The following is a 20,119-nucleotide window of genomic DNA, read 5'->3' as shown; positions in this document are numbered from 1 at the left end:
AATAATGAAATGCTTTGTTTTATAAGTTCAAATCTGGTCGTGGACTGTAAATTAACGGATACCATTGTTTAATGTGTTAATGCTTATTATTCGTTTCAGCTCTGTTTACAGAGCGGGCACAAGCCAAACTTATCACCTTGTTCATTGGATGTCCCATCCTGTTGGTTTTATTTGACCTACACTATGTTATTGAGACCCACCAAGAAAGTTGGATTATAAATAATGTAAATAAATAAATAATATACTCAGTAGTAGGGAATTCGCAGCCTGCACAAACCATTTTAAAAATAAAAACTTAAAGCAAAGGGCACAATCCAGCTGATGGTGAACACGTAAAATGAAAGAGTTAAGCATTTATTTTAATGTCTCTCACTGAAGTCCATGTCACTCTGACATTAGGGAGAAAAGCAGGGTATGCCATTGGTTATAAATCTAATTTTGCCTACTGTTTGCCAGGAAAGGGTAATTGCTTTTGCTGTTGCTTTATCTGGCATTGCTGCAACTCTTGTCAGGAAGCAGAAGTGCTTATTCAGTATTCATGCTAGCCTTAAATGTGAATGGAGATATTGGGCACACCTCTAGTTGTATAACTAAAACTTTTTTCTCACATATCCAGCTGGTTGGAATAATGCAGGATTCAGAAATAATTTGCTTCCCATTCAGCTTCCCGCAGTCATTTGCTTTAGCTGGATCTAGTTTGGATGATCTGCCGCAAAAAGAAGAAAGCAGATAGCACTTATCAACGTGTGAAACATCCATCTGCTTGTTGTGCCTCTGCACTAAAGCGGCTTTGTTTCATACGTGCCACCTCTGGGCTTTCTTATTAGGCACAATCTAATGCTATCAAATCAAGACAGGGGAGTCTGAGCCTTGCTGAGTAGAACTTCCCCTGCTCTGAGAGCCAAGCTACAAGTGACGAATTACACTGGCCTGGCAAGTGAACAGACTCACGTGTATTCCTCCCTGTTCACTTTCCATTCACTTGTGCTCCACTTGATCAAATGGAACGCAAGTGAATGGCAAGTGAACAGGGAGGAATACACGTGAGTCTGTTCACTTGCCAGGCCAGTGTAATTCGTCACTTGTAGCTTGGCTCTTGAGTTGTTCTCCACATACAAACAGAATGGGACTCTCTCTACTCACGATGATGCACCTCCTAAGAGAGACCCAAGCTATCTCATATGATGTTTGAGGATATAGGTTTGAGATTATCTGTTTTTTTTAAAAAAGCATACCAAGGTATTAGAGCAGAGTACAATGCCTGCAAAGAACTAAAAGAGACAAAAAGTCTCCAGCCGCATCCAGCCATAGTAAGAGTACTGCTGATCTCAATAGGAAAGTTCTCAAAATGTTGCCACTAGATATTGCAGAGTTTGTACTGGCAAAAGGCTTCTTGAAAATGTTTGATTGCATTTTTGTAGAAAGAGCTTGGAATGGAAAAAGAATGCACAAATTCAAAGGTGATCTTTTTAAAGTATTTAAGATCTGAACCCAGCTGATACTACTAATAGATTCTATGGCTAAGTCAGGACACTCCCTTGCTCAAATGGTCTAAATACATTCCTAAATCCATTTACTCAAAAGGTGGTTTTATTCCAAATAAATTATACCAGGGCAAATAAAAAGGTCCAGTAGTTTCTGAAGATGATTTTAGGACGGGAAACCTGCCTCAATTAAATAGTAGTGGTAGTGGGAGAACAGCTGTTGTTTACTCCTCGTGTTTACTGGTAGTACCCTGTGTACAACTGCCATGTTTTCCTAATCGTATTGCAACATGAGACATAGATGGATGTATGCTTATTACCATAAAGAAACACAAGGACTGGCAGGACCTAGGGAGCCAAGATCCACTGCAAACAGCAAAACCATCAGAGGTAGAGGTACTTATGGTGAGAAGGCAAATAATTTCAGTTGACTTGTCAGAGAATCTTGGCAAGCCTGGTATGTTCTATATGCCATCTATTAAAGAATAACTGAGTGCAAACGGTAGGATAAGATACTCACAATTTGTCATCAAAGGAGGAACCATTTACCCATGTCCACTTTCTTTCAGAAGACGTGGCACGTAGTCCAATCCACAACAGTCTACCTGGCTTGGTGACATTCTCTAGAAAAGCCTGCAAGCAACATAATTGGGCTGGCAATGCTGTAGTCCAGTTTGTAAGAGTTTCCTCCTGTTACTACATAGAAATACAGATCCCCCTTTGTCATTTTTTTTATTTGAATAAGCTTAGAAGGGGTTAGCTTTACATAGGAGTTGAATCCTTGATTACTGCTCACAAATAGCAATAAAATAACCTTCAATGTGACTTAATCCAATGTAAGGTGCACTCAAGTATTAATGGATGGACACATTCCTTTGAAAGGATGAGTACATCTAACTTTTGGGTGAAATCAAAAAGGGGAAGAGCTAGTTAGATTCCAGGTACATAGACCTATGGGAGGGTTTGGGGCTCCAGCCAGAAAAGTGAAGTTCCACTGAAATCAATGTAAATATATTTAGGATCAGGTTGGGGTGGGGTGCTTACAAACAACAACTGAACCTCTTGGGGGGAGTAATTGTTGGCCTTTATTTACCATTTCGTCCTGATTCTGTATCACCAGCATCTGAGAGTTTTTTGCTGTGCAGTCTTCCATACTCTTGTTCCAAGTTAGTTTCTCCGTGGAGATCCAGTAGCACTTCTGCTTATGAAGGTACCAGTTGTGAGGACAGACTTTGCAGCTGGAGTTTTCTTGAAGTGAGATGGGAATATATGCATTTCAAAAACTAAATGTTTATCAACACACAAAGCGAGCCATTCTAAAACTTGCCTCTGAATGGTTCAGGCTGGTGACTAATCTGTTTGCTGGCATACTTGGAAGATACGCTGGGCCATGGGATGCCAATGCTACATTAATATAATCCTAGAAAAGCCGTAGAAGTTGACAGCATCAGGAGTGTGTCAGGAAAGAGGTGGGTGCTTGTAAGTTTTCTAACAAGGTAGATAGTGGCTCTAGAGCTTTTGCAGGTCAAGAAAATTGCGTGAGGGAGGAAGGCAGAATCCCCTGTCCCTGTGCACCTTGGTCCCTATCTGCAGTGGGTCCACGTGAAATTGGAATGCATGAAGCTCCCAGAACATGTATGATCAATAGCCCTCATGCACTTTGTAGTGCATGAATTAATAATAATAACAACAACAATATTCAATTTATATACCACCCTTCAGGACAACTTAATGCCCACTCAGAGTGGTTTACAAAGTGTTATTATTACCCCACAACAATCACCCTGTGAGGTGGGTGGGGCTGAGAGAGCTCTGAGAGAGCTGTGACTCACCCAAGGTCACCCAGCTGGCTTCAAGTGGAGGAGTGGGGAATCAAACCCAGCTCTCCAGACTAGAGTCCCACACTCAACCACTGAACCAAACTGGCTCTCAGCCTGATAGGATCAAAATATAACAGTGTGTGGGTATTTTAAATAATATTTCCACAAGCAAGTGACAAGATTGAAATTACCTGATATATTTTCAAGTGACGTGCAGAAATACTGTTGCAAATAAGATAGAGTCTCCAGGCCTGGCTTATTTATTCCACTGTTGCCTCCTGGAGAAGTCCAGGAGCACTTCAGAGCACCCCTGAGTTGTCCAATCTGAAAAACTTCAAATAAGAATGTACATGTAGGTGTTGGGATGGTGTTATCCACTGTTAACAGTGAAATCCTAAGAAGAGTAACTCTAGTCTAAGACCATTGAAATCAATTTGCTTAGACTGGGATAACTGTGTTTAGGATTATCAATCTACTGGAGAGGCATAGCAACTAAGTCACCAAGTCGGTGTATTGTGGAGATGTTCTGGTATACTTGGAGACAGACCAGCATCAGTGTGCCCCTGATGCACGTGTGACTTTACCACATGAAGGAGCAGGAATGGGCAGTGTTGGGGACATGTCAAAGGAGCAGTGGGTTTTATTGGCAGCCTAAACGGTCTCTGTCCAGAAAAAAATAACATGAACCAGAGGCTAAGATGATCCTCAGGTACATGATATAGAGACTCCACCCCAAAGTCTCAGGGTGCAAGAGTGATCTTAGAAGTCACAGTTCCTATAGGGATACTGACCAGTGTCTTTGGTACAATGTCCAGAAGGGTGGAAGAACTGTTGCTAGTGAGGAGCAGAAGATGAAATATTTTGTTCCTAGTGGTTGGCAGAAGATGGAACTAGATGGAAGATGGTAGTAAGATGGTAGCTCCTTCTTAATGCCTCTCCTCAATGACCCTTTAGGATCATTACATCACTCCTTAGTGAGCGATTTAACTAAAAGGTGCTAAGAAAAAGGAGCCCAAATAAAAGTTCAGGGGAAAATTTATACAACTTGCAGATTTCTTTCTTCTCCAAAACAGGACTCCTCTTCAGTCTTGCACTGGAACAGATAAATTCCCTATCTAGACCATCAAAAGAAAAAAATTCTTCCAAGGTTCACTCTTTGTTTCACTTTCCAGGGTGTATTCCCAACATCATGTGAAATCAGGGTGGGCAGAACCATAACTGGCACACATTATTTTCTCTTTTGCCCACAGGACCACTTTCTGCCACTAGATGGCTGTAAGATAGTTTCAAGGGGGAGACTGTTAGTCTGTACAAGAAGAGCAAGTTTTGGGTCCAGTAGCACCTTGTAATTTAGAGTGCCAGGAAGCTAGTTATAATGCATGTTGTAATTAGCATGATAGATCATGGGTGCAAAGAGTAGAAAAATACACACAAATACATAACCAAGTGAGGGACCAGTAAGGACTTGTGGGGGAAAATCTCATTTCCCCACTCCTCCTTTTCTTCTTGATCTCTTCCTAGCAGTGCCTGCAGCCTCTTCTCTCACCTTCTCTCCCACACACCAACCTCCATTTTTTGTGTTTCTGCCCCTGGCAATCTCTGCTCCCTCACTCACCCACCTTTTCTGTTCCCTTTCCTCATGCAGTTTCACATTCTATTTTCTCCTCTACCCTTCGGCTTTACATTTCCTCCTTCCTATTTTAACTTTTTTGGTCTCTCTCACCACTCGTCTGTGCTAACGGTCACTGGGGTTTGGAATCCTCCACAACATTGGTTGCAAGTTGCCTAGTAACCTACCTCAAATGGTCACCAAGATCTCACACTGCAGTCTTGGATTATTATTCTCAAAGGAGCAGACATTCCCTTGATGATTTGGGGATTTTTCCTGCCCTCCAACAATTCACTTTTTTCTACAAATCAGGAGTTTTCTTCGGGCTTGTCAATTCCCCCTGACCCCCATTTTTGGGGTGGGTGTGTGGGTGTGGGTGTGGGTGTGGGTGTGGGTGTGGGTGTGTGAAAGAGAGAGAGAGAGAGAAAATCCATGTTCTCTGGCCCAGTTCCGAAAGCTTTACTATACTGCTAGCACTTGTCTCTTCAGAACCCACAGATGCAATTTTCTCTTTGTGCCTGTTCAGAATGTGGCTGAATATTTTTCAGATTCTTCCTTGTTGAAAGTGAAGCATGATGAAACTTCTCTTTGCAGCTGGACTGTAAGGGGGTAGGCTTGCCAGTTGTCCAGTGGGGGCAGGAGATTCCCTACCCCCAGACTCTGCCCTCCACCACCTCTCACTTGGCCAGCAGGAGGAAAAGAGGTGGGAATACATTGGGGAGGGCAAAGTGTGCCCCCACATGCTCCAGAGCCTCCCACGTGTCCTGTATTATGCCAGGAATAACATCATTCCTGGAGTGACATGGAAATAATGGGTCACACTGGGGGGCAACTGAATAAAAACTGCCCCCCAAATTAGTGCTTGATGCCATTTTTTATTCAATTGGCCCCAGAACAACCCATTTTTTCCACATCTAACCAGGAATGATGTTGTTCCTGGTGCAACACAGAGGAGCTCTGGAGCTCGCATGTGTGAGGTAAGTGGCCCCCCAACGTGACCCATCCTGCATCCTCCGTTCGGCCACACCAGTGACCTGGCAACCCTATAGGGGGAGACCATAGCCAGGTAGACAGGTAAAATCCTCTGTATGCCCTCCCCTTGTCTGTTCTGCTGCTGTTCCATTGTTACCTAGATTGCCAATCTCAGAGCCAAATTAGATGCCCTGGCTTTTAAAGGGATGGGTCTGGGTTCCCTGCAGCCACACAGCAACTCGGGGAATGGTGGTTAAAATAAAGAAGAGCCTGTTTGGGTTTGGAACACTGCTGCGAGGATAAAACCTTCTCCCTGAGCTGTTTTCTCACACCAAAATATCACTGGCAGGGTGTCCTACACTCTGCAGGCGGGCCTGGTCAAGTCTCCCCTGGAGAAGGGCCTCAGGCCTCATTAGTGAGACCTGGGAGCATCAACTGGAGATAGAGACAAGGAACTTGGCTAGATAAGTGGAGGTGGGGGGGAGGAGGTGGGAGCAGGGGATCCCCCGCCCCAGGCGGGGGAATGGCAAGCCTATGTGGTACTGCTGGAACATGGTCAGCAGTTGCCTCTGTCAGGCCTTCCCTGATTCCTCGTCCTCCTGCTTCCCTGGCTTTGGCTCCTCGGGGTCTTCTTCTCAGTCAGCGTGATTGGGCAACTCAGAGGGGGGTCATAATAGGGGGAGCTATGGATCGGCAAACATGGGGAAGTAACTCCTCCCCACCACATTATTCCAGCATAAGAAAATGGCTCAGGGAGAAGGCAGGAGCCCTTTCTTCTCTTGAAATGGAATTCCAAGCCTGAACAGGCTCTCCTTTCCTTTTTAACAGCCATTTCCTGCAGTTGCTGTGTGGCTGTGGGGGACCCGAGTTTGGTCCCAGGAACCTGGACTCAAACCAACCATCACATCTAGCTTGGCCCTCGGGGACTTCCCTTCCTTCAGCTGCCCCTCCACTCTCTCTTTTTCCAGCCTTCAGGGGTAACATTTTTATGCCTATCTTACCTACCACCCTTTCAGTACTAATTTCAGTATCAATGAAGAATAACTTTTCCTTTTTTAAAGCAACAAGCCTCATGTGGACTTTATCTTAAGGAAGCCTCTAGGGGTGTGCAAGCCAAAAAATTTCGGCTAAAGCCGAAAGCCGAAAGAAGAATCTCTTTCGAATAAGCTGAAAGCCGAAATGGCCAGCCGTTTCGGCTTTCGGCTTTGTTTCGGCTTTCTTTCGGCTTTCGGCTTTTTCAATGGGAAAATGCCTCCGTCTTCCCGGACGTCTGGGGGAGGCATTTTCCCACCGAATCAGCCCAAAATTGGTGGGGACCTTCCTCTAACCCCTCTCTAAAAACCCCCCAAGTTTCAGACCGATTGGACTTTGGGGGACCATGTTATGGCCCCCCAAAGCAGGTCCCCCTATCCTCCCATAAGAAAGCGAAGGAGCAGCATATTGTTAGCATGCTGCTGCTCATCTTCATTATTTCCTATGGGGAAAAAATGAAGACGCAGGCTTCCTTTGCCAGGGGTGGCATTTTGCATGCAAAATGCCCCCTTACCCTCAGGGGCCCTTCTCCCACCCTTCCTCCCACCCCCCACCAAGGCTCAGACTGCTCCCACTTGGGGGGGGCATTTCATGGCCTCCCCAAGTAGGTGCTCTGCTCTCATCTCTACCACTGACAGCTGGGGGAGGCTTGTCTTGCCAGGGGTGGCATTTTGCATGCAAAATGCCCCCCAGCCCTCAGGGGCCGTGTCCGGGGTCTGGGTCCCAGCCCCCAGACTTGGTAGGAGGGAACAGCAGGTCAGCCGGGCTGACGGGCAAACAGAGGGGGCAGCCAGCAGACAGCAGGTCAACTGGTCAGCCAGCTGACAGTGGGTCAACTGGTCAGCCAGCTGACAGCAGGTCAACCGGTCTGACTGGCAGGCAGAGGGGGCAGCTGGAGGACAGCAGGTCAACACCTCCCACAGGCAAATGGAGCCAGAACCTGCCGGTGCCAGGGGCAAGGGGCAAAAGCCCAGGGCCTCGGGAGGCAGGGGGAGACAGAGAGAGGCCAGCGAGTCCCACTCCCCTAGGGAGGGAAAGGGGGCTAGGCAAGGCGGAAGGGGGCAAGGGCAGAGGGATTGGGAGCCCAGCAGTCACCCACCCAAAGACCTTACCTGAGGAGGAGAAGCAGCAGCAGCCCCAACAACCCAAAGCCACGCCCCAGCTAGAAAATAGTAGCCTGGCCCAGGAGTTGCCAAAAGCCAAGCCACTCCAGGTGGGGCTATTGGAGGCACTCTGCAGGAAGCCCTGGGCAACCAGCCAAGGAGCCGCAGCTGGACCCACCTTCAGCCATCAGCTCAGCCAGGGAGGCTGGGCTGCTAGCCAGGGGACTGTAGCTGGACAGGCCTTCAGCAATCAGCCAAGGCAGGGAGGCTGGGCAGCCAGAGAACAAGGCACAGCTGGTGCTGGTCAGTGGGGCCAGATCAGCTACCCCAGCTGCAACTGCTTGGTGCAGCCAAAGGCCAGGCTGGAAGAGGGGTGGGGCAGTAGAAGGAAGCCCTATAAAAGCTGGTTGGGAAGAGCCCTGTGGTGGTGGGTGTGAGTGAGGAGTGATGATATGGAGCGAGAGCAGTAAGATGTAAGGGTGGAGGCTTGGAGGAGAGTCCTGGAAGGAGGAGATGAAGGAGGATGCAGAGGGTAAGCAGGCCAGGTTGAGCAGGCCAGCGAGTGGACTGAGAGGGAGTCTGGGTGAGGTATACCGCCCCTCCTTCCACAGAGCAGGGTCCTGCAGAGTCCCTGGCCCCCCTGTGACGTCAGGAGCAGACCGCCCAGTGCCACGCCCAGCGGCAGCGGCGGCAAGCCCTGACAGGCCCTTCTCCCACCCCTCCTCCCACCCCCACCAAGGCAGTCTGAGCCTTGGTGGGGGGTGGGAGGAAGGGTGGGAGAAGGGCCCCAGAGGGTTGGGGGGCATTTTGCATGCAAAATGCCACCCCTGGCAAGACAAGCCTCCCCCAGCTGTCAGTGGTAGAGATTAGAGCACCTACTTGGGGAGGCCATGAAATGGCCCCCCCAAGTGGGAGCAGGCTGAGCCTTGGTGGGGGGTGGGAGGAGGGGTGGGAGAAGGGCCCCTGAGGGCTGGGGGGAATTTTGCATGCAAAATGCCACCCCTGGCAAGACAAGCCTCCCCCAGCTGTCAGTGGTAGAGAAAAGAGCACCTACTTGGGGAGGCCATGAAATGCCCCCCTCAAGTGGGAGCAGTCTGAGTTTTGGTGGGGGGTGGGAGGAAGGGTGGGAGAAGGGCCCCTGAGGGTAAGGGAGCATTTTGCATGCAAAATGCCACCCCTGGCAAAGGAAGCCTGCGTCTTCATTTTTCCCCCATAGGAAATAATGAAGAAGATGAGCAGCAGCATGCTAACAATATGCTGCTCCTTCGCTTTCTTATGGGAGGATAGGGAGGCCTGCTTTGGGGGGCCATAACATGGTCCCCCAAAGTCCAATCGGTCTGAAACTTGGGGGGTTTTTAGAGAGGGGTTAGAGGAAGGTCCCCACCAATTTTGGGCTGATTCGGTGGGAAAATGCCTCCCCCAGACATCCGGGAAGACAGAGGCATTTTCCCATTGAAAAGCCGAAAGAAGCCGAAACGTTTCGGCTTTTTTTCTTTCGGCTAGCCGAAACGTTTCGGCTTTCTCTGAAACGTTTCGGCTAACCCGAAAGAAGCCGAAACACTTTTGTTTCGGCTTTCTTTCGGCATTCAGAAAGCCGAATCGCACATCCCTCCTCCCCTCTATTTGCACACAGGCCCCTTATGCTGCCTTTCCTTTTCTCACAGATTCCAGAGGTTAGGATGAATTCACATAACTACTTTTTCTATTGCAAAGTCATCTTCTGCAGTTGCCTCCTGATGGAGATCTGGGGAGAAGAATTCAGTCAGTTCTTCATCTCCTGTTTTTTGGTCAGCATCCTGTCCTGGACAATCTCCATTAAAAGATACATACACACAGGGCTTTTTTCTGGGAAAAGAGGTGGTGGAACTCAGTGGGTTGCCCTCGGAGAAAATGGTCACATGGCTGGTGGCCCTGCCCCCTGATCTTCAGACAGAGGGGGGTTTAGATTGCCCTCTGTGCTGCAGCGCAGAGGGCATTCTAAGCTCCCCTCTGTCTGGAGATCAGGGGGTGGGGCCACCAGCCATGTGACCATTTTCAAGAGGTTCCGGAACTCCGTTCCACTGCGTTCCAGCTGAAAAGAAGCCCTGCATACACATATAAAACCAACAGAATAAATTATCTGTCTGGATAACAGGTGAAATGGAGAAAAGCTAATGATTGTATCTTTCTAAATCTTAGAACTCTTGAGTGCTCAAGAGGAGGTCAGGAAGACCTTGCAATCAAGCTCTAAAAGGCTACTACCACCCACCACTTCCTCTCACTCCACCACACTGACTCTTACATTTGTTCACACAGACTCACATCCACAGGAAATTAGATGAAAGGAACATGCTCAATATCATTTTTATATAGTGAAATCTATACAAGATGGCTTTCCTACCTTCCAGTCTGCACCTTGGAGATACTGCCATTGTTATTGGTATCTACTTGCTTTAAAAAATACATTGAACCCGCCCCCCCCATAAAATGAAATATTCAAAGAATGTATTGTCGAAGGCTTTCACGGCCGGAGAACCGTATTCAAAGAATACGAGACTGTCAGGGCATAGCCTTAATAGCATGCAAAGTGAAAGTCTAATAACCAGGGCCAATGGTGGGGGGAAGAGGACCATTTGGCCTGGGCCTCCAGCTGAAAGGAAGTCTCACATTTAACACTTGTTGATTTTTTTGGGCATTTAATAAGATTCACAGTTTGTTTTTTATGTGCATCACGTGTTCGCATTTTGAAAGGGGCGCTTAAACCTGCAAGTGGTCTGGGCCTTTCTAGTCCTCTGAGTGGGCAAGCTAATTACACTTTCACAAAGACACACATCCACACCACTTTTCTCTCCACTGTACTGATCTATAATCTCAACCCCCTTCTACATTTTTATCCTACCCTTTTTCCAATGGGTGCAGAGCAGTGTATATGATTCTCCCATTCTCCATATATTATTCCATCATAAGCTTTTAAGCTAGAACCCGCTTCCTCAGATTCTGAGTGGATGTCCGCCAGGCAGATATTTACATATGAGGTATGAGTTAATTTATTTCTATATGAGCCTCTGCTGAAATAAAACTGTATTAAACTTTGAGGTGCCGCTTGACTCCTGTCAATTTCTGTTGCAACAGACTATGATAACTACCCCTCTTTCAGCTCCTTGCCTTTTCATTACACCCTTCAAAGAGCAGGGCAAACAACTAGCCTGCTAATCCCATTAAAATATGAAATAGATAAATAAGTGCTGCAGCCAGACCATCTAGAGGGCTGGGGAAAAGCAGAATTGCTGAGAACCACCATGCTTCCTCCCACCCCAAGATTCCTTCTGGACCCCTCACATCACCCTGACTTAACCTAAATATCATGTGAAAACAAATAACATGACTTGTTTAGCTTCCTGGGCTCATAATGTACACAGGAGCCACAATTTTTTTTCCTCTTAGCCACCCCTTGTTTGCAGCTCTGGGGAAAAGGGTCAAGCACCCCTCCTCAGTTCCCCACTCTGCCTTTCACTGTCCGCAACTATCCAGAGGAAGATGATCCATCTTTTCATTGACAATGAAGGAGGAGAGAGAAACTCTGTCCCTCAAGGGAAAATTGGCATCCTGGGGTGGGGGAAGAGGCACTGTTTCCTCAGGCACCATGAAACAGGCAACAGTAGTAGCCAGAACATCTAGAAGACTATGGAGAAGGACATCACACACAACTTGATTTATTACTGGTTTAGTGATTTTTTTTGTTTATTGTAACCTGCTTTAGAAACTGCTGTGGGTGAAAAAAATAGTCCTTCCATACAGCAAACAAAGAAATAATGAAAAGCAGAAGTTTGAACTCATGGCTGCCTTTGGATCTTATGAGTTAGAAAAATGGTGCATGAACCAGGAGAAAATAGTATTCAATCTGCCTCAGAACCCCATGTGATATTTTCTCCTCTCAGGAATAGTCACTGTTGAAGGCCAGCAGCACAAGGCATCCTATGAATGCCAGCATTTAAAAAAATGAAGCTATAGATGGATTTTGGCACTTTTGCTAATAATTAAACTTATATGAGAGAAAAGAGGGGGGTTGTTTCACTTCCACATAAATAGTACAATAGAAGAAAAAGAAGTGAGAGAGGCACAGTTATGGAAGTACTCGTAATTTACATATATATGTAAATTACGAGTACTTCCATAACTGTGCCTCTCTCACTTCTTTTTCTTCTATTGTAATAATTAAACTTACCCAGCAGTATCACAGTGATTAACAGGATGGCATTTCCAGTCCATCCAATCCATAGAGCAATCCAGTGCCAGCGGGAACCCTGGAAAGGATCTGTAAAAATCGAAAGGCAACTAATTTAGCATAACTATGAAGGCAAAGAACTAAGATTCTGTAGATCCTTATGTGGGTTATAGATTAGAGCCCATAATTCTACAAGGTCTAACATAAAATAATGCTTCTAGCTAACAGTAACTGGAAGAACTATAATCAAGGTTAGTTACATACAGGTTAATGTGTCTGTGTTCTTTCCAAAAGTTTTAACAGGTCCTATAATGCGTTTTCTTTATTTATATAAGCATTCTGTGTGGTTGCCCCCACCCTATGAAATGGCCTGCCTGAAGAGGTCAGGAAAGCTCCTACTCTCCTGGCTTTCCATAAATGATGCAAAACCAAATTATTCAAGAGGGCTTTCTACTCAGATGGGAGGGCTATACTGTAAGAAGGTGGTCTCAAAAAGATGCTTCTCTAAAGAGAGAGGGAGGGACCATGGACTTCTCTACTATGTACTGTCTGTTGTCTTATGTACTATCTGCTGCTTTAAGTATGATCCTAATAGACAGTTCCATGTTGTTTAATATGTCAGTCTTAGAATTGCTTATGCTCTGTTTCAGCATTTCTTCTTCTGGCGGTGGGGCCTGGTTTAAAGGGAGAAGGTCACGGAGATGTGGAAAGGCTCGGTGCCCTTCTAACCTACGCCCCATCCCGAGGCACGCCGGTGTTGGAGCTAGGAAAAATCCTCCTTCGACACTGATGTTGTGCAATGCCAGGTCCATAAATAATAAGACCAGTATGCTGCATGATACTTTTATGGCAGCTAATATGGACCTGGTATGCGTGACCGAGACTTGGGTGAGGGAAGGAGAAACAGTTGCTCTTGGTGAGCTGACCCCCCCGGGTTATGCGGTCCTTCATCAGTCACGAACTGAGGGTCGGGGGGGAGGGGTGGCAGTCCTTGTCCGGGAGGGTTTCTCCTTCAAGCTGCTTCCCGCCCCGAAGATCTCTGGCATTGATTGTGTGGGCCTGGTGTGGAATGCCGAGGAGAGTTTGGCCGTCTGCTTGGTGTACCGACCGCCCAGCGCACCAGCAGACGCCTTACCGCGCTAGAGGTGGTTGCTGGGTGGGCCTTGGAGTACCCCTGGTTGATGGTGCTGGGGGATTTCAATGCCCATGTAGATGATGCCACCTCGATACAGGCCACGGACCTGGTGTTAGCCATGGCAACACTGGGACTCTCCCAATTTGTATCGGCACCCACACATGAAGCAGGCCACACGCTAGATCTGATCTTCGGGATGGGATTGGATGTGGTTCTGGATAAAGTAGAGTTGGTGCCATGGTCAGACCACGCGGTTGTGAAGGCCCGGCTGGGCGTGCCACTCCCCTCCTGCAAGGGCGGTGAGCAAATTTATGCTCGCCCGCGGAGACTTATGGACCCAATTGGGTTCCAGAATGCTCTGCGGGAACCAATGCTCCACGGTGGTTCATTAGATGAGCTAGTGGAGGGCTGGCAAGTCCGGCTCTCTGAGGCCATCGATGAAATCGCCCCCCGTCGTCCTCTTTGCTGCCGGAATCGCTGGGCTCCTTGGTATACAGAGGAGCTGCGGCAACAGAAACGGGAGCTAAGACGACTTGAACGCGTGTGGCGGCGACCTCGTGACGAGGAAGCAAGAACATCTTATAGGCTGTTTATGAAGTCCTATGAGATGGCGGTGAAAGCTGTGAAGAAAGAGTATTATGCAGCTTCCATCGCATCAGCTAGCTCTCGCCCAGCTAAATTATTTAATGTGGTCCGTTCATTGGTCTCCCAATCAGGTGGAGACCATCAAAAGTTGAATTTGGAGATAAGCTGTGAGGCTTTTGCGAGCTTTTTTACTGATAAGATCTTGCTTCTCCACCGCGACTTACCAGCCACAGTTGATACAGTAAATGAACTAGAGGCCCCTTGGCCGTCTTCGGGACCCATATTAGATCATTTCAGCCCTCTTTTCGGGGAAGAGGTGGACAGGATTCTGCATGTGGTACGGCCTACCACGTGCCCCTTGGACCCGTGCCCGTCATGGCTGGTGAAAGCCAGTGTTGACGGGCTTCGGGATTCCTTGGAGGCGATTATAAACCTGTCCTTGACATCTGGGGTTTTTCCCAAGGCACTGAAGGAAGCTGTGGTACGGCCTCTTCTGAAGAAATCATCATTAGATCCTGCTGACCTGCTCAATTACCGACCAGTTTCCAACCTTCCGTTTTTGGGGAAGGTGATTGAGCGGGCCGCAGAGAAGCAACTGCAGAATTTCCTGAAGGAGACCTCAGCCCTAGACCCCTTCCAGTCTGGTTTCCGCCCGGGACATGGGGTCGAGACATTGTTGGTCGCCCTCACAGACGATCTCCGCAGACATCTGGATCAGGGCGGATCAGCACTGCTGATTTTGCTGGATCTGTCAGCAGCGTTTGATACGGTCGATCATGAGCTTTTGACCCACCGCCTTGCCGATGTGGGGATTCAGGGGACAGCACTGCAGTGGCTGGTCTCCTTTCTCCATGATCGGGGACAGAGGGTGGCGCTCGGGGAGAGGGTGTCATCTCGTAGGCCACTGGTTTGTGGTGTGCCACAGGGAGCGATACTCTCTCCATTATTATTTAATATCTATATGCGCCCCCTCGCCCAGCTGGTGCGGAGTTTCGGGCTTGGGTGTCACCAATACGCGGATGACACCCAGCTTTATCTGTTGTTGGACGGGCAGCCTGGATCGGCTTCTGATGCCCTGGAGCGTGCTTTTGAGGCTGTGGCTGGTTGGTTGAGACAAAGTCGGCTGAAATTGAATCCCACGAAGACGGAGGTCCTGTATGTGGGTCGTGGGGAGATGGCTTTGGGACCTCGGCTTCCTACACTTGATGGGGCAGCACTTACACTGGCCCCGAGGGTTAGGAGCCTGGGGGTGATTCTGGATTCCTCCTTGAAGATGGAGGACCAGATCACTGCAGTTGCCAGGTCTTCCTTTTATTATCTTCGGCAGGCCAGGCAGCTTGCCCCTTATTTGTCCCCCCGTGATTTGACTACAGTGGTCCAAGCAATGGTCACCTCTAGGTTGGATTACTGTAACGCGCTCTACGCTGGGCTTCCCATGGGCCTGATCCGGCGGTTACAGCTGGTACAGAATGCAGCAGCGCGGGTCATTGCTGGAGCACCGGTGTGGGAGCATATTACACCGGTGCTACGCCAGCTGCATTGGCTGCCAGTGGAGTACCGAATCAGGTTCAAGGTTTTGGTGTTAACCTACAAAGCCCTACGCGGACTGGGACCGACGTATCTGAGGGACCGTCTCTCACCATATGAGCCCCAGAGGACTCTCCGCTCTGGCGGAAAACATCTTTTAAGTGTCCCTGGCCCTAGGGAGGCCCGCCTGGCATCGACCAGGGCCAGGGCCTTTTCAGTCCTGGCCCCGACCTGGTGGAATGCTCTGTCTTGCGAGACAAGGGCCCGGCAAGATTTGCTTGCATTTCGCCGGGCCTGTAAGACAGAGCTATTCCGCCAGGCATATGGCTAACGCTGGGCAGTGCCCGCCCCCCCCCCGTGAAGGGGGGGTTAAACCATCACCCCTATGCAAACACAGAGGCATGTATGAACCACTATGCAGCATGAATGAAGGGGTGGCTGCTGGGTGGAGGAGTGTCGAACCGCTGGCCCCCATGCGCTTTCCACCCACAGTGGCCCGATCGGGTTGGCTGCTGGGCGGAGGAGCCTGGAGCGCCGCACCCTTGCACTCCCCAGCCGCAGCAGCCCCCATCAGGCTGCCGGGCAGAGGAGCCTGGAGCGGCCAGCCCCCATGTGCCTCCCGGCCGCAGCGCCCTGATTGGGGTGGCTGCTTGGCAGAGCAGCCTCAAACCGCTGGCCCCCATGCACCTCTTCTCCGCAGCACCCTGATCAGGGTGGCTGCCGGGCAAAGGAGCCTGGAGCACCACCCCCTCATGCTCCTTGGCTGCAGCACATTGATCGGGGTGGCTGCTGGGTGGAGGAGCCTTGAACCGCCGGCCCCCATGCGCCTCCCGCCCACAGCGCTCTGATTAGGATAGCTGCCAGGCGGAGGAGCCTAGAGCACCACCCCCTCATGCTCCCCAGCCGCAGCGCCCTGATCAGGGTGACTGCCAGGCAGAGGAGCCTGGAGCCGGCCCCCTCATACTCCCTGCCAGCAGCGCCACAATCACTGGCCTCCTCTCCCCACCAAAGCTATGATCCTGGAGGGGGGGATCGAGTGGCATGGAAACCTCCCTGGCCTCTCCCCGCAAAGCTGTGATTCTGGGGGGGAGGGGCAGTGGGGCACAGAGGTGGACAAGCCTGGCTCTCCTGCTCTCCTCCTCAAAGCTGTGATTGTGGTGGTGGTGGTGGGGAGATTCTGGAGAGGCTGGTGTTGGGGGAGAGGAGGGACCTCAGCAACTTATGATGGAGTCCACCCTCTGAAAGGGCTATTTTTCTCCAGGAGAATTGATCTCTATGGCCTGGAGACCAGCTGTAATTCTGGGAGATTTCCAGCTACCACCTGGAAACTGGCAACCCTAGGGGCATGTGGCAGCGGGCAGGCCTTGCTCACATGCACTCCCCACAAAGCCACGATCATGAAGGGTGGGGGGGGCCAGGCTTGCTTGCCTTGCCCCCCAAAAAGTCTAGAGTTGCCAGTCTCCAGGTGGTACTACTAAGCCGAACAGGGGGGAAAAAACTGGATAGTGAAAAGTACAAGCAACAAGTCCGGGAATGAGCAATTAATGCTAACTTTTTATGTAAACGTTTCAATACTGCAAACATGCAAAGTGCAAATAATATGCAATGAATACAATAAATATAATTAATACAATTCAGTTGTCCAAGTCATTATATAAATGTCCGAAGCAAATCCACAATGGGGACATATTAAAGAGGAAGTCACAAGGCAGTCTTATGGTGGTGCCGAGGATTTTACATCTCATTGGACTTGAGCCACCACCATAAGACTGCCTTGTGACTTCCTCTTTAATATGTCCCCATTGTGGGTTTGCTTCGGACATTTATATAATGACTTGGACAACTGAATTGTATTAATTATATTTATTGCATTCATTGCATATTATTTGCACTTTGCATGTTTGCACTATTGAAACGTTTACATAAAAAGTTAGCATTAATTGCTCATTCCCGGACTTGTTGCTTGTAGTCTCCAGGTGGTGGCTGGAGATCTCCCAGAATTACAACTCATCTCCAGGTGACAGAGCTCAGTTCCCCTGGAGAAAATGGCTGCCTTGGAAGGTAGGATGAACAGGAATTATTTCCACCTGAGGTCCCTCCCCTTGCCAAAGCCCTCTGTCATGGGCTGGGCCTGCCAAGGCTGATAGTCCAAGCACTAACACAAAGCCGAGGACTGTCCAAGATCCACAAGCCAGGTTCAGTCTGTAGTTGGCGCACGAGGTAAATGCCAGGGGTGTGTCCAGGATCCAAAAGCCAAGCCAAGTCCAGTCCATAGGTCAGAGCATGAGGGTATCAAGTCAAGATGCAGGCAAGAACACGATGCAAAGTACCAGGGAGTGGTTGCAGGTAACCAACACGTTGCTTCCATGCCTGGGAGTTTCTCCAGACAGGCTTTTATATCCAGGCGTGGTTTTCAGCCAGCTGCTGGGGCTCCATCCTGCCGCTACTGATCATCACTCTCCAGCAGCTAGTGTTGGCTCAGGAGATGCACACTGCGCCGTCCCTCCTGCAGTTCCAGTCTCTGGCATTGCCTGCAGCGTTCTTTGGGTGTGGGTGAACCTGGGGGAGTGGAGGCTTGTGGCTGTGCTACACCTGTAGCCTTGGATGTCCCTGGCTGAGCTTTCCCTATGGTATTGGGGCCAGAAGGTGCTGGTGCCATGGCTGCTGGCTCTAAGTTTTGATCAGCCAGCAGCTGTTGCTCCTGATTAGAGATGGGCATGATCCGCATTACGATAGAAAAAAACCCACGATAATGGCGATCGCGCAATCGTGACCCAGCGGATCGTGATCGTCCACGGCCGATGATCCAGCGATCGGGAGAGGCCTGGATTGTTGCGTTCGGGCTCGGATCGGGGATCCAGACACTCAAGCGCCAGCAATCTATTCCCCTGGCAACGGAGCCAGGGGAAAGCCTGAGCTCTGTTTGCCCTCCTTCTGTCACCCTGGAAACCCTAATCGAAGCCCAGCTTTCCTTGATCAGCAGGGCTTCCTTCCAATCACGGAGCAGCAAAGCAGTCACAAGTTGGGAGAAGACACCCAGGGGAGAGAGGGGGAAGGGGGTGTTCTGTAGCCATGGGCACTCCAATCTCATCCCTGCAAACCCTGATAGGCAGCTCTGACGGCCAAACACAAACCTCCTGTGTTGCTGAATGGGACCTGAGGGGAGGTGGCTCATCGCCACCTCCCCGTGCCTGCCAGGCCACCACCCACCTTCCTACATAGCTGGGAATAGCAGCGCGGCCCGCTTTGGCCTCCACGATCCACGGCTTGGGAACAGGAGGTGATTGGTGTGGATCATTAATTCAGGATCATCACCGGCGCCAATCCACGATCAGCTGGATCAATAATTTTTTTTGGATCATGCCCATCTCTACTCCTGATCACCGGTTTCTGCTGAGTCAGGGCTAGGGCTGGCTACACAGAACTCCTCTTCTCCTGAGGAGTCCTGGCTGGCTACACGAGGCTCCTGTCCTTCAGAGGAGACCTCACCCTCACTGAGTCCAGATGGGGCCATGGCACCCATCCTCTCCAGGGTCCACTCCCCCCATCTCCAGAAATGTCCCAATCTGCAGCTGGCAACCCTATAAGTCCCAATGGGGAGGCGAGGGGGCCACACAAGGGCAAAGGGGGGCATACCTTGCTCACCTCCCCCCAAGCTACAATGGGAGCAAGGGCAGGGGGCCCAGAGGTGGGCATGCCACGCTGCCCTCCTTCCCCTGCCCCAGACCAGGGTGCTGGGGAGGGGGCAATGGCCAGCCAGGACCCCCTGCCCTTTCTAGAAACTGTTGTATTTTTTGCTACAATGGGCTTTGTTTCTAGTTCATACATAGTTGACCACAGAGGGCTGAAGAATATCTTCCACACACTATGAGACCTCATGTTGTTTTATGTTTACACCACCGCAACGTTTGTTGGAAATTGCAATGTCTGGTGTGCTGTAGCAGCAAGAAGGGAGAAGTGCCTTCCATGCAGGGGGCAGCAAGGATCACTTAGGGCCAAGCTACACATGACGAATGACACTTGAATGGCAAGTGTATTTCTCCCTGTTCACTTGCCCTCCACTCAATCCACTTGCCGTTCAAGTGTCATTCGTCATGTGTAGCTTGGCCCTTAGTTAGGACAGTGAGAGCAGCATCTCTCTTGATTCCTGGGGGTCATTTCCTTGTCTTGTCTCCTATTGGGCTAAACAGGGCAATATCCTGCTTCTTCTCTCTCCTGCCTTATTTTTCATTCTTCTACAAGATGTAGTCAGATAGCAAGGACACTCTCTCTCTCTCTCTCTCCTTCACTCTCAAGTATGTATTTCTTAAATAAACTTTTGGCCTCTTTAATCAGCACAGCGTAATTTCTCTGCTTTTTTTTTGCACTCTGCCAACAGCATTCACATGATTTTCAGCATAATTATGCTGTTTCAGAAATATGACTACAAAGTACAAATACACAGACAAGTATCAATTGAGTAGGAGAATGCTGATATGAAAGGGGACCACTATGAACTTTTTTTCCCTTTAAACTTACTTCTCCCATCTTAGCCAAAGTAAATTAAATAAGCAATAAAATAGCTTTTGTGAGCTTTTGCTCTCCGAAAAAGGAGCTGGTGTCTAAAAACACAATGGAGACATTAAAGACATCATAATAAAATATTAAT

The 20,119-nt window shown here is 49.2% G+C and overlaps 1 protein-coding gene across 1 annotated transcript; it reads right to left on the bottom strand.

The window, feature by feature from the left end:
• Positions 1–521: 521 nt before the first annotated feature.
• Positions 522–3,925, bottom strand: LOC129327717 (killer cell lectin-like receptor subfamily B member 1B allele B). The gene is made up of 5 exons (XM_054976471.1): positions 3,889–3,925; positions 3,496–3,582; positions 2,578–2,732; positions 2,005–2,117; positions 522–706 (listed from the first exon to the last, which is right to left on the bottom strand). The coding sequence occupies exons 1-5, from the start codon at positions 3,923–3,925 to the stop codon at positions 526–528; spliced, it is 573 nt and encodes a 190-aa protein (XP_054832446.1). The 3' UTR covers positions 522–525.
• Positions 3,926–20,119: the final 16,194 nt, after the last annotated feature.

Source organism: Eublepharis macularius, chromosome 4 (assembly GCF_028583425.1).
Source record: "Eublepharis macularius isolate TG4126 chromosome 4, MPM_Emac_v1.0, whole genome shotgun sequence".
Taxonomy (NCBI): domain Eukaryota; kingdom Metazoa; phylum Chordata; class Lepidosauria; order Squamata; family Eublepharidae; genus Eublepharis; species Eublepharis macularius.
This window is presented reverse-complemented; position numbering and strand designations above follow the sequence as displayed.